At 39.9% G+C, this 13,818-nt stretch overlaps 1 protein-coding gene across 1 annotated transcript; it reads right to left on the bottom strand.

Annotated features, from left to right (window-relative positions):
* Positions 1-47: 47 nt before the first annotated feature.
* On the bottom strand, positions 48-11,862 carry MSX2 (msh homeobox 2). The gene is made up of 2 exons (XM_068277174.1): positions 11,338-11,862; positions 48-4,040 (listed from the first exon to the last, which is right to left on the bottom strand). The coding sequence occupies exons 1-2, from the start codon at positions 11,687-11,689 to the stop codon at positions 3,616-3,618; spliced, it is 777 nt and encodes a 258-aa protein (XP_068133275.1). The 5' UTR covers positions 11,690-11,862; the 3' UTR covers positions 48-3,615.
* Positions 11,863-13,818: the final 1,956 nt, after the last annotated feature.

Genomic DNA, 13,818 nt, shown 5'->3' with positions numbered 1-13,818 from the left:
GGATGTCCAGCTGTGAGTGTACCTCAGAAAAGCAAAGCGTGAACCAGTTTGGTTAAATTGTAACAAGATTTTAATTTAATTACAAATAAGAGATATATGAAATTATAACTCTTTAATAAAATATATACCATCTTACACAAGGTCCCTTTCAAAGGGATGGAAATATGGAAAGTATAAAGGGCTGGTCAGTGGTTCTGTTTCAGCAGTAAAACAAAAAAAAAGTATAACAACAAGCTTGATTGCATATAAGGATTTGATTCATGTAAATTTCCTTTTAGAATTTGCTTGTGAGAAAAATATATTTGAAACATGACTTAGTAGTAAAAATTATAATCACTCATCTCATCAATAAAATGCGTAGGCTGAGCTGCAACCAATGAAATGAACCCTCCAGTACATTCCTGTATAGCAGAGTCATACACTAGCAAAGACTGTATACATGATATCCAAGGCACAAATACAAGGGTATTTACTAAAGGAGTCGATTTACAAATGTACAGGCTTCCCTTCCCTTTAGTAAACCCCATTACCAACGTTTTATTGCCATTTGTTTCCCTTAACCTTAAACAGTAATCCAACTTAATTCACAAACACAGAGAAGTATTGCATTCGGTTCAAACTCACACTTTCAAATGCCTCCATGCTCTTTTAACCTTCCCAGTCACCTCACAAATGGCTTAAAGGGAACCTGAAGTGAGAGGGATATGGAGGGTGCCATATTTATTTATTTAAACAATACCAGTTAGTTGTGTGACAGTCTTGCTGCATATTCTGGCATTAGTAGAGTCTGAATCACACACCTGAAACAAACATGCATCCTATTTTGTCAGATTTTTTTTTTCCAGAAACATCTGATCTGCACATGCTTGTTCTTTTTTAATGAAATATGTCAGCCTCCATATCCATCTCACTTCAGGTTCTCTTTAAGGTGGCCATACACATATTGATTGCTGACCAATGTGGAAAAACAATGCCTCTCTGGTCTGAATCGGATCAGAGGGATTGATTCCCCCATACACTGCACATAGATTTCACCACAAAGTCTTTTGAAAATCTATTGAACCTGTCTGATACAGTGCACTGATATGTCCCGTCGATCTGCTGCCACCAAAACAGGTCATTTTGGTGTGCATTCTAATCCACACTGCGTCTGACCTGGGGGCCGCCTTAGACATGTTATTATGTTATGGCTGTGCAGCAGTGTAATTTGGGTGCCGGTGATCGTGATCGCCAGACCCGGACTTACTTAAACTTGGAGGTGAAACAGTAATTAACCCTGCCCGGAATTTATGCAGCAGCAGGGTGAGCCATCATTCAGCTCAACCTGCGCCAAAATGCCGGATGGAGAATATCCATGTACACTACTGCCACTCCCCCGCTGCATCTGATCGACCAACATTTACCATCTGGTCATAAAATTAGGATCGATGCAATTTGTAGTGTCACAGATAACCGGCAGATGCAATCATAGTGATCAAATCGGCCAGTAGAAATTGATGCCTGTATGGCCAGCTTTAGTTATTTCCCATCCACATCAGGCTAGATTTAAAATAAAAGTGATCTGATAGTGTTTTGTGTTCTAGGCTAAGTTCACAGTGCGAGCTGATAAAACGACATGTAGCATTGAACACGTTGCGTTGTGCGTTTCCCATACAGTCAATGAAAAGTATACACGTCACTGACAAGGCATGTGTTATTCTGGAATGCACTGTATGCTACACATTGGCATATCGGAGGCAGAACCTGCTGGATTGCATTGTAGTTCATGCATTACATTTGCAGTGCATTACTGTGGGTTAAAATACCTGCGTTATATCACACCGCAATGCCCTACTGTGGATTTAATAGCCTACGCTCACCAAATTAACCACTATATACATTCTCTTGATAAGATTCTAGTTATTCCGCAAATATTTTAGGTTTAAGGCTAGATTCACAGTGGGACGTTGTTTTGAGATGCGACATTAATGCTGTTACCCTTGCATACAGTAGGTACAGTAAAGCATACAAGCAATGAAAAGTACTCTTTCCTGTACCTGGTAACGTGTGTGTTTAGAGGTAATGCACTGCAGCAGTGTTACCATAAAACATTACAATGTGACGCTAACGTTCGCACTGTGAACGTCCCATAGGCTTATCATTGCAGTGCCTATGGCTGCGTTATAAGACTTTATAATGCAGCTCCGCAACGTCGCACTCAGAACGTAGCCTCCGTAATCTGCCCTCCATGTCTTTTTTTTTTTAAAGTAATGATGTTTCGCCATCACCCCTCAGTCTAATGGTCGCCTAGATGATCACACACACTCCTGCTATGGTGGAAAATACGTTTTCCTCACACAGAATTTTCTACAAATGTTTGCTTTATGGCAATTCCAAATCAGTGTATGGAAATAACGGTTTTGATTTCAAATCCCTCAATGAGTTGTGAAATGACCCCACCGTTGAAAGATTTGCTGCTATACCCATTTATTAATGTTTAATCTCATCAAACCTGTCCTGTTGACAAAATACAGTTTACATTTGCTGTGTAAGGCCTGACTCACACTGCAAGAGCTTTTTAAGTGCTAGTGATTTGAAAAGCTCTTGCTAATACAGTGCTGTGGGGGATTTTTATAAAATCGCATTGCTCAAGTGTGATCACACACATATAGAATTACATTAGGAAGAGCTTTTACTATCACAAGCGCTTTGAAAAAGCTCTTGCAGTGTGAACCAGCCCTAAGGGCCCTTTTCCACTAGCAATCGCAATCACAAATCACAAACGCCAGTGATTGCGATTGCGATTTTTCATTAATTCTGTTATGCGATTGCGATTTGCGATTTTCATTTGCATTGCATCATCATTGTAAAAATCGCTCCAGCAAGCGATTGCGATTTGCGATTAGCGATTTCCAAATTGAATCACTGTAGTGGAAAATACTTCTCATGATTTCTATGATAAAGTAACAACCCTAGCGATTTAAAAATCACTAGCGATTTGCGATTTTGCGATTCAGCAATCACAATCGCTCTAGTGGAAAAGGGCCCTTAGAGCCACTTGGGCTGATTTTGGAAAAGTGGAGTACAATAGAAAGTGTTGCTCATATCTCATTCTCAGCCAGACCAATACCATGTTTTTCTCATAAAGAAGGTAATGGGTACCTTGACGGGTTGCTAAGAGCAACTGTTCTATGTCGATTTTCCTAGCTCCAATTTTCATAGGTCAGCCCAATTCTTACCAGGAATTTTTGGCCTGAGATGCTAACATTGCTTATACAGTACCTATATACAAGTAATAGGCGTAAAAAAAAACCCCACTCTTTGGTGAATTTGCTACCTCTCTTTTGTCTATGTACATTTCTACACCGTCATTCTCCATAGGTGTCTGAGGGAGTGAAACAACCCACTCACACGATGAATAATGGACCGGATGCAGGTGGGACATAACACTATTCAGTTCAAGAAATATTGTCACTTGGTATCCAGCTCTGTGGTTTCTCTATCAGGCTATAAGGCACTTAGGGTCTATAGAGCAGGCTGCCAGGAAATCCACAGAGCCAGCAGCACTGTCCCGGATCTTTGGTGCAGTTCTGGGCATGCTGAAGGCCCATCAAGTAGTCCACATAGCAGGCAGCCTCAGGTCAGGTGATACATGCTGTATCCAACGGGAGTAGCATAAAGTCCTACTGGTGGGATGGGGAGCATCGGTCTGTGTAGCTGATAGGAGGAGCCATATAACGAAGCAGCTGGGATGTGGGAATTGATGGGGAAGGGTAAACTGAAGCCATGGGGTAATATGGGCTTTGCTGCCATTTTGAGCTTTTCCAGTTCTGCCTCCTGCAGTCTTTTGGCTTTGGCTCTTCGGTTCTGAAACCATATTTTCACCTGGGTCTCTGTGAGGTTGAGAGAGCTGGAGAACTCGGCCCGTTCTGCTATGGAGAGGTATTGCTTCTGACGGAACTTGCGCTCCAGGGCTAGCAACTGTGACGTGGTGAAGGGTGTTCTGGGCTTGCGGTTGGTCTTGTGCTTCCTCAGGGTGCAGGTGGACGGACTCAAGTGTCCTGAAAAATACAAGCATTGCGATTAGTGGAAGGCAGGTCATCATATTTACAGACCAACTAAGAATATCACCTAAAATAACTTGCCCACAACAACCTAACCTAAGAAGATGTGGTTGCAACTCATAATCTCCTATCAGGCCCACCAGAACCGCTAGTGAAAAAACCTTCAGGAGCTGGTATCAGCTTATTCATATATATTAGTCTACCGTAGAGGCTTGAAAGGGGATTGGTACATATGGCAACCTATCAGATTTCTCTTATCATTGAAAACTGTTGTGTGATGGCAATGGGCAACTGATTACTAAAGGGGGAAGAATCTTTAAATGATCCACTCATTTGGGGCCTGATACACCTTTTCTCCTAGGTGCTATTTTGCACATCAATAAAATAAATACTTTGTGGTACTTTTTCAAATGCAATTATTAAAAGTTATTTATTTTAAACTAAAGATGAAAATGTACCTCCTATGAGAAAACTTAGGATAAAAGGTCAATTTTGGTAAGTCATAATAGTACTTTTATTAGATTGTAAGCATGCAAGGGCAGGGCTCACTCACCTATTGGTGTCTTGGAATTGGTTATGCATTTTATACATATTACTTTTGTCACCGTAATTACCAATTTTGTTTTTTACACTGATTCTGTATTTTGTACCAACTCTGTATTTTGTATATTGGTGTACACCATTGCCTGTATTATTTATACCCCATGTTTGTTTGTTTCTTACTTTGTACAGCGCCATAAAATATGTTGGCACTCTATAAAACAATAATAATTATTATTAGACAATGTATTCCATATACTAAGGAAAACAAAAGTTTGCTTTCTTAAAACAGAAGGAATTTGCGATAATTCAGGTTGGAGTGAGCTTGAGATGTCTCCCAGAGCATCACTGCTGAATATATGCAAATTAACCATTGTTTTTAAAAGTACAATGGTTAATTTGCATATATTCAGCAGTGATGCCCTGGGAGACATCTCAAGCTCACTCCAACCTGAGTTATCACAAATTCTTTCTGTTTTAAGAAAGCAAACTTTTGTTTTAGCATCTTAGTAAGGGGGCTTTTAGGACCATGGTAGTCCCTTACACACTCCAATGAGTTCTGGGTCACCATGAGCCTTCTTGGTTAGTATATACTAAGGAGACATGCACTAAAGTTATGATCCCTAAAGATGAGATTTTCAGCTACTGCTATCACTTTATTTACTTTAAGCTTTTGTGACCATTTAAAAAAAAATATTATACGTGTGCACATCTAGAAATAAAATATTAGTCATTGTTGCAGTAATTTCACTAGATAAAACTTCAAAGAGAAAGGTTGCAAGTCGTCAATATAGGAGGAATTTATGACAATGACACACTGTGATCAGCTGCTGCTAATAGAACTCGGACAGCTCAATGCAGAGAAAGCACGGCTGTCAGTGCAGGGGAGAGCATATCCATATCAGTGTAATTATATATACATTAAACACATATAGGATACGGTAACTCGTTTCATCCTCCACCATACAATTACTTTCCCACTTTATTGCTGTATGTTTTATTGGATTCGGGACAAAACTTCAAAAGCACTCTAAAATTAAAGTGAAGTTTTACAGTAAGACTGAATAAAGATCAGATTTAAGTGTTCCATTTTATAGCTGCATCTCGTCTCACGTGCTCTTCAATAAAGTGGATGGATGAGTGGAGATTATCTTAAGCTCACTGTAAAAATTATATTTTAAGATGAATGTTTGTGGATTGGAGGACAGTAACATAGAGGAACTGATAGCAAAGCGTAGAGCTGTGTTATATCTGCCTTTTGTGTCCCCAATTTGCAATAGGTGATTTCTCCATTATATATATTATTTGCCTTTGCTATTTTGAAGCTGATTGTTATCAGTAATGGCAAAGGCCTTCTTGGTATATAAAAAGGAATACAAATCAATAGAATCAAAGATTTGGTATTATAAGTTATATTGCATATGCAGCGTCTGCTTAAAAACATTGCTGTATTTATGGTTTATAATATGCGGCTTTAAAATTGTATAGGTTAGATCAGAGGTAATATCCTACTCTGACTAAACACTGCAGTTTATTGTGATGTAATTTGGGTCAATTAAAAAATTCCAATATACGTGTTCTGCTGAGCTGCCTTTTAAGCATTACAATTAGCAGACATCAGCTAATTATATTTGGGGACCAAAACAAACAAGAATAGCTTTCAGCCGTTCATTCCCTTGTATCAGATATGTATATATTAATTTCTCCGATGTACTATAAGTATTGCCGAATTACGAATCTGGTCAAAAATGTCTCCCATAGTGATTGAATATATAGATATATTCAAAGTTAAACGTCTTTGACAGATGGATATGTACACACACACACTATGTATGTATATTTTATATCACACGCACACAGTAGAACATTGTTCTAGTACTCAGTGATACAATGAACCATAAACGACTGAGTCCCCAGGTCCCGACCGTGTGCCTGTATTAATATACGTGTATGACCAATTATGATATAGTAAACTTGCGAGATATAAATAAATTATAGAGAAGAAATAGATCTATATTATGATAGAGAGATGGTTATGTATATGAATATTCTATGCACTTTGTAGTCAAGCACGTAAAGCCTGTTGATATTGAGGTTTATCTTTCCAAGCATCAACATTTAAATGTATAAACGTAGGGACTAGGGAGCAGCTCAGCTTTGACCGATTATTAAGCATCCTTTAATTTGTGCATGTATCAGTAGCATGCTAATTTTAATAATGTAATTATGGCAAGTCTCTTATCAGACACGATAGTTGCCCGACAAGGAAATGCCAGTGATGGATGATGAGCGATGAGTTATGCATTGGGATGTGCCCCTGTACGCTCAGCAGTCAGTATGAGGAGTGGGCAGGCTCCAGCATTGTGTGCTCTGTAGCACGGCTAGGATAGTACAGGAAGAGCATCCTCAGGTAGCAGTGATGTCAGCAGGGAAGTGTTTCCCCAGGATCAGGAAGACAGTGGAATCTTCTGCTGCAGGTGGATGTCACAAGCATCAGCTTCTAGTCACGTTATCTACAAGAGCATCTGCCTGGCGAGGGAATCTGACCGCATTTACTATGACTGCAGGTTACAGCTAATGAGGAGGACAGGGATCTATGCGAAATCTATATTCCCCTTGATGCTGCAAGCCTGTACTGCACTAAGGCCTCATGTAAATAAAACTACTTATAATCCATTCTACCGACAGCGTCTGTGTTCAGCCTACACTGGACAGGACAGCGGCTAATTACAGCGGGGCTAATTACTATGGGAGACTCAACGTTATGACCATATTTATAATTAATCACTGGTTATAATATATTTAAAGTGGCATTTCTTCAACTACAAATTCAAAGTCGAGATGGGTTGCTGGTTTCGTATTGAAGCCAGGGCCACATCAATAATCATTCTGATGATTAATTAGTTTATGCGCGGTTTAAAAATGGAAAACAGTGTGGAAAGTGAAAGGGAATACCAAAATCAATATACAAAATCCTCCACTATACTGCCCACAGTAAAGGGATAAATTATATTTCATTGGCTGGTCTGGGTCTGGGATTACACAGCAAATCATCACCATTACACACTAGTGCCCATTAAAGATTTCACAGCAATTTTATAATTAGGCAAAGAACGGACCTTCAAAATAATTTAAGTCTTAAAATCCTATAGTTCCAAAATATATAATAGTGACGGTACTGAGGAGTGCAGTGGAGTATGTATAGAAGAATGTTTTGCATGACGAGAGTTTATTGAAGGCCCTGCTTCTCATCTGCAGTCAGAACAATGGTAATTAATAAAGTAAGGTCGCCTGAACCTAGCTGAATATCAGTACCAGAACCTTTCACCCTAGCCTATGTCCACGTCACATGTCCAGTCAGACAATAAAGCAGAAAGTTTATGGGCGTAACTGGGATCTGAGAGCTGGGAATGAACTCCAGCTAAGGTGAAAATGACTCATTTAGTATATTAGTCATTCATATGAAGACTGGTTCCCTGGCCTTAAGAGACTAATTTCGAATAACAGTCTTTAGATTGAAGCTGGACTAAGATTCTTCCAGACAACTATATATTAAAAAAATGACTTCATATCAGACAGTCATTAACTGAAACACTCTGGTCCAGCATAAAATGTCTCTTAAAAGTATATTGGTCATTATGTGTTCCTGGGCCCAGCATAATATGTCCCATGGCATATCGGTCATTATGTGAGCACAGGTTTTTGGGCTCAGCATACAATACTTTATCTCCTGAGTTCTCTCCTAGGAGATACTTTTTCATCTTCTATTTAATATAACTTTTCAACAGTTTGGAGTACAAAACATACCAAAATAATGGGTGAAAAAGTACTATCCAAAATGATTTCGAGTATTTTCTGGCTTGCTGTTGGTTTTAAAGGGCATTATTTTTGACAAGGGCCCATATGCCAATTATTTCTTTCCCCGAGTTTTCTTCTAAGTGATATTTCAAACTTGTTAATAAAATGCCTTTTACATCACAAGTAAGCAAGAAATTTTGATAGTACATTTCAGTACTTTTTTAATTGCAAAGTGCTGAAGTCCAGCATAATATACCTCCATATTATAAAACCACTAATGTGACCATGGATTGTTTGGATCAGCAAAATATGCCTCCATGGTATACTAGGTAGCCACTCTATTGAGCATAGGTTCTTCTTAGGCCCAGTAAAACAGGCCTTGCTCCATAGTATGCCAGCCATTGATCAGCATAATATACCTCAACAATATAAGATCCATTAACCTGAGTACAGGTTATCCAGCCCAATACAATACCGTAGTATTCCAGTAGCCACTAAAATGAGCACAGGTTCTTGGGCCTAGTATAATATGCCTCCATGGTAAACCAGCAGCCACTTATCTGAGCACACGTTTTCTGGTCCAGCAAATTATGCCTCCATGATGGTATAGCCATTAATCAGAGTGCAGGTTTTTAGGCCCAGTATAATTTCATAGTGTACCAGCCATTTAGTAGTGTAGTGGTTCTTGGGAACAGCATAACATGCTTCCAGACTACCCCAGGTTCTTAGGCCTACTAAGAGGCCTCTTCTAATTTTTCAGCCCCTTTATTGTAAACCCAAGTTTCCTAAACGGATATAACAAAGGAGTAATTTTCTGTGGGTATTAATTATAATACAGATTCTTGGGCCCAGTATAATATACCCTTTTAGTGCGCCAGTGACAAATCTGAGTATAGGTACTCAGGCTCAAACAGAGGACTATTAAGAATTCGCTCCCTTGATGTGAATTCACTTCCCCCTTATATAAATTAAGTCCTTTAACATAACAGGCACTCTAACATTATGCCTTACTTCATCAGTCCCTTCAAGTAGACTGAGGGGTTTCCTAAATATATCTCCTGTAGTATGACATGTAAATAATGTACACTTTATTTGCCCAAGTATTCACGTTTTTTTAGTATACTAAACTTTCCATATGAAGCAGAGTTTAGTTTCTCTGTGACAAATAGGAAAGTGTTTCTATTAGAAGCTCAGTCCTTTGCTTTGGCTCAGCATGAAATGCCAGCATAAACGTCTCATGTGTCTGTCATTAATCTGAATCCAGGTTCTCTAGCCCAGTGAGATGTCTCTCTTTGTACATCGATGTGAGTCTAGGCACCCTGCCTGGTATAAAAAGAACTCTTTTGGCGATTTGGAATCTTGATATGAACAAAACATACAGGTTCACTAGCCTAATATAAATAAGACTCCTTTAGTGCGTGAGTCCGTCTTATTAACACAAATGTAGCCTACATAACAAAGGGTGATCTGGCCAAATATGCTGGCTCTTTTCATAGCATATGTTCACTCATGTATGTACTTGTAACCCTTTCTATCATTCTCCTCTCTAGAAGGCAACCGAGGCTACAAACAGACGCAGAGCAATGATCCAGAGAAATGTCACAGCTGTCAATCGTGTCGCTGTCACTGTTATTTTCCCCATTACCAGTGAATTGTGGCGCCGTCTGACAATTGACACGCTCTTCCCAGCAACACTACACAGCCACACAATTCATTGCAACAATCCGCGTATTGTCCCGCTTCTCAGCAAACATATGTACTCAAGTGTTCATCTGCAGATAGCAAGAAGATTGGGAATAAACATCCGGATCCCATGATCTTCATCTGCTCCAGCACGATTACCCCACAGCCAGTTCCCAGCTCCGTCTAGATTAGGAATGAACTTGGGCCCACTAGCAGTTCACTTTTCCTCCTGACTCAGTTTTCTCCTGGGTGATATTTTCAGTTTGCCAATAAATTGCCTTTTAAACCACCAGCAAGCAAGAAACTACTCAATCTTTATGCTAGTATATTTTCACCTACTTGTTGCTATCTTTTAAAGTGCCGAAAAGTTATTTAAAAAGATGGAAAATGACCTCTTAGGAGAAAACTCAGGAGAAAGAGTTATCTGCATATCAGGAATCTAGTTGTATCATCAGCGATCACTAACGTATAATAAGAGATCGCCCTTAGATTGCGATAAACTAGGAATCTGATTAAACTAGTTTTATCGCCATTGATAATTAATGTATTTATGCATTAATAAGAGATGGCTCTTAGATTATAAACTAAGAATCTGATTATAGCTAGTTTTAGCGTCAGTGATAATTAATGTAGTTATATATGAATAAGAGATCGCCTGTAATGACACGTCTTGGCCCTATTCTGATCCGATTATTGGAGACCACGTATTAAAGTTGCATTGCACTGAATATAACTTTACTAAAGTAGATGTTTAAATTAAGCGTGTCTTTATCCCCCTTGTAACACAGCAGCGGCTACATAATAAAGGTCTAGTCATAATGTATTCGAGCAGAGATCATTAATCATATCCTAAACAAACATGTTGCATGACTGACCTATATGAACTGCGAACGAGTTAAGAACTGATTAGTAACATGCATGTACAAGACAGCTCTAATAAAACGTAACCCCTTGCCTGCCGGAAGGGCTGGACTATGGTGAAAGCGGTCACTAAGATCAGCCAGGAGCCCTTTCTTTATAGGAAATGGCACTGCCATGGAGGGTAGCTGAGCAGAGGGGGCAGGAATGCACACTGAGTCATGGTCAGGGGTATTGATATCAGAGCATGCGGAGCAGCCAGGTTTAATTAGGCAGATGAAAGAGACGGGGAGGGCTGGAAAAGCTCGTACATGAAATCAGAGAGCTGTACTGCAGATATGCATCGCTACGGCACCGACCTGCAGAATACCTTCATAAAGACAGGCTCAATGTGAACGTCACATTCCCTACTTACTTGGTGGAGGTGAATAGCTGCCCCCTTCCTTGGGCCAGGCTGTCCCATCTTCAGAGTTCTCCGATTTCACAGAGGAAGTCTCAAAGTTTTTTGTAAGCCCGGGGGGGCTGGGGCTGTCTCTGCTCCCGACCCCCAAAAGTAGGTGTCTTGGGGTGCTGCTGGCTCCAGGAGCCTCCAAGCCACGCACATGGGACACTTCCTTAGGCATCCTATCAGCCATGAGCGCCTCCACGCTGAAAGGCAAGCTGGAGACCTTGATCTTCTTGTGATCGTCCGATGGGGAGTGAATAGGATGGACGGAACCCTCATCATCAGAGCTCAAATCCTCCTTTATGTTCCTAGGAGAAGACATGTCGAGGTGAAAGGGGAGCTCAGGCTCAAGCCCCCTCCCTGGCCAGATCCTTGTGATGGAGGTCGCCCAGCTCTGTGGCCTCAGTCAGCTATGAGAGCTCGCACTCCAACGGGCACACACTTCAAGGAAACTCAATCAACTTTTCCTTTCCTCTTCTGAAAGGAGCTTCTCTGACAGCCAACGGGAAAGGCCCAGCGTCGTGACGTCACCTGGCCTCTCCGCTGATTGGCCGAGGCGCTCTTCTTTTATAGCAGTGATTTTAGAACTGTTTTTGTTACACAAAAAAAGAGGGAGTTAATTACATAGGCTGCAAACTGCGCTGTGTTATTAGTGATACCTGTAGGGCTGTAATCACAAGAAACTGAAAAGTCACTTGGGTAATTAAGTTTGATTATATGAAGAGGAAGCTCATATAACCAATTTTCTCTTTCTAGTCTGCTCTTTAAAGAGCTCTTTCTTTGTGATGTCTTCATGTGTCTACATGTAAACATTTTAAGTATCATCTTGGCGTTTAACTGATAGAGATACATTTGATATCTGACTACAAGGCAGCCAATGGCACCGAAGCCTTTGAAGTCAGCGGCCTGTTGGGATACCGTGATCTCTAGGACGTATGGGCTCAATACATTAATAGTGTATGTCACTCAGCAATATGTCATTAGCCTAAATTCACACATCACTTGCTTTCCAACAGCTCCATGTACTGTCAATGTCCTGCTAATAATATTCTTACCATACTCAATGAAATGATAGGAGGACCCTAGTAGGGAAAAACGAACCCAGGACTGCTTAAAGTTACCCTATAAAGTGTATTTACTTCTCTGCATTAGAAAAGGTTACATTTATCAGCGACTGTCCATATCTGTGTTATTACACAGCGTTATTACTTCTGTTCAATGGGAACCTGAATGTGGAGGCTAACATATGTATGCACATTGCCTGGCAGTCCTGCTGATCCTTGGCCTCTAATACATTTAGCCATAGACACTGAACAACATGCAGATTAGATGTTTCTGAAAAAAATCTGACAAGATGAGCTGCAGACACTACTGATGGCAAAATTATGGCAGCCTCCTTATTCCTCTCGCTTCAGGTTCCCTATGTACTTCAAACCATTGTCCCTGTGTGCTTATGATGATATACTCGACTATTGCACCATAGTTTCAATATTTTTCTTTGACTACAAATGTGTCATTTTAAGATCAGGTTTTTTTTAATGTTTTATATTGACTTGTGCTAGCTTGCTTTATTTGCCCAATATTTGTTTGAAGAGCAACAACATTGTCATATATTCATACATAAAGCCAATACAAGCAGAATTCTTCAAAATACGTTCCGCAGCATTGATGGATTAGTATGTTATGCCCATTGATGGATGCAATATTGATTGCACAATCTTACCACATATATGAAGTATGTGGGACTACCTACAGTATGCATGTAAAATACATTCATATGTTCACTTATCGGTCGATTTATTAAGATTATAGAATCAAAGTTGTATATTCCACGGACACCTTAATAAGGGAGCCCATCAGTATTCAAGCCATAAAATGCTTACATGCAAGGAGAGGTATTCCCTGCCCTTTATAATCTCACAGAGTATTCCCAATTGTCATTAAATAGCACAACAGTGACACCCACGTTATGCGTCACTATATTACATATTCATAGAGGTGGACTGTATTTGTGACTCTAATTTGTGAAGCAGATTGGCGTTGTATACATTTGTTTAACAAATGATATGAAATAAAATATAGTAAGGCAGCCCTGTATTAGCCTATAGCGTTGAGCAGCAAGCCAGCATCCACAGAATCTCATTGCACTGGTGTATTCCTAGATTTTCTATCTGAAAACACAGTCTGGAGGTATAATGATTGTTTTCGCATGATTAATGAAATCCATAATTATCCCGCAATTATAATATCCCATAATGGTTGCATAATCGCTCTCTGGAACAATTACACTTACGTGTTACCATAGCCTAACATTCTGTCTGGTAATTAATTACACGATAATAGCCCTCTTGCCAGTTTCAGCTCCAAGTCAAGGATTGCACAGAACAGTCGCCCAGGGTATGTGCCGGACCAAAACACCCGGAGATATTCTGCTGTGAGCCCAAAACATGC

The sequence above is a fragment of the Hyperolius riggenbachi genome, chromosome 3, assembly GCF_040937935.1.
Source record: "Hyperolius riggenbachi isolate aHypRig1 chromosome 3, aHypRig1.pri, whole genome shotgun sequence".
Taxonomy (NCBI): Eukaryota; Metazoa; Chordata; class Amphibia; order Anura; family Hyperoliidae; genus Hyperolius; species Hyperolius riggenbachi.
The sequence above is the reverse complement of the archived record's forward strand: the minus strand, read 5'-3'. Positions and strand labels throughout refer to the sequence as shown.

Excerpts from the sequence above, each read along its gene's own strand:
- MSX2 (XM_068277174.1), bottom strand. The coding sequence starts at position 11,689 with ATGTCTTCTCCTAGGAACATAAAGGAGGATTTGAGCTCTGATGATGAG. Across the intron at positions 4,041-11,337 it reads CAGCTATTCACCTCCACCAA|GACACTTGAGTCCGTCCACC; the intron begins GTAAGTAGGGAA and ends TGTATTTTTCAG.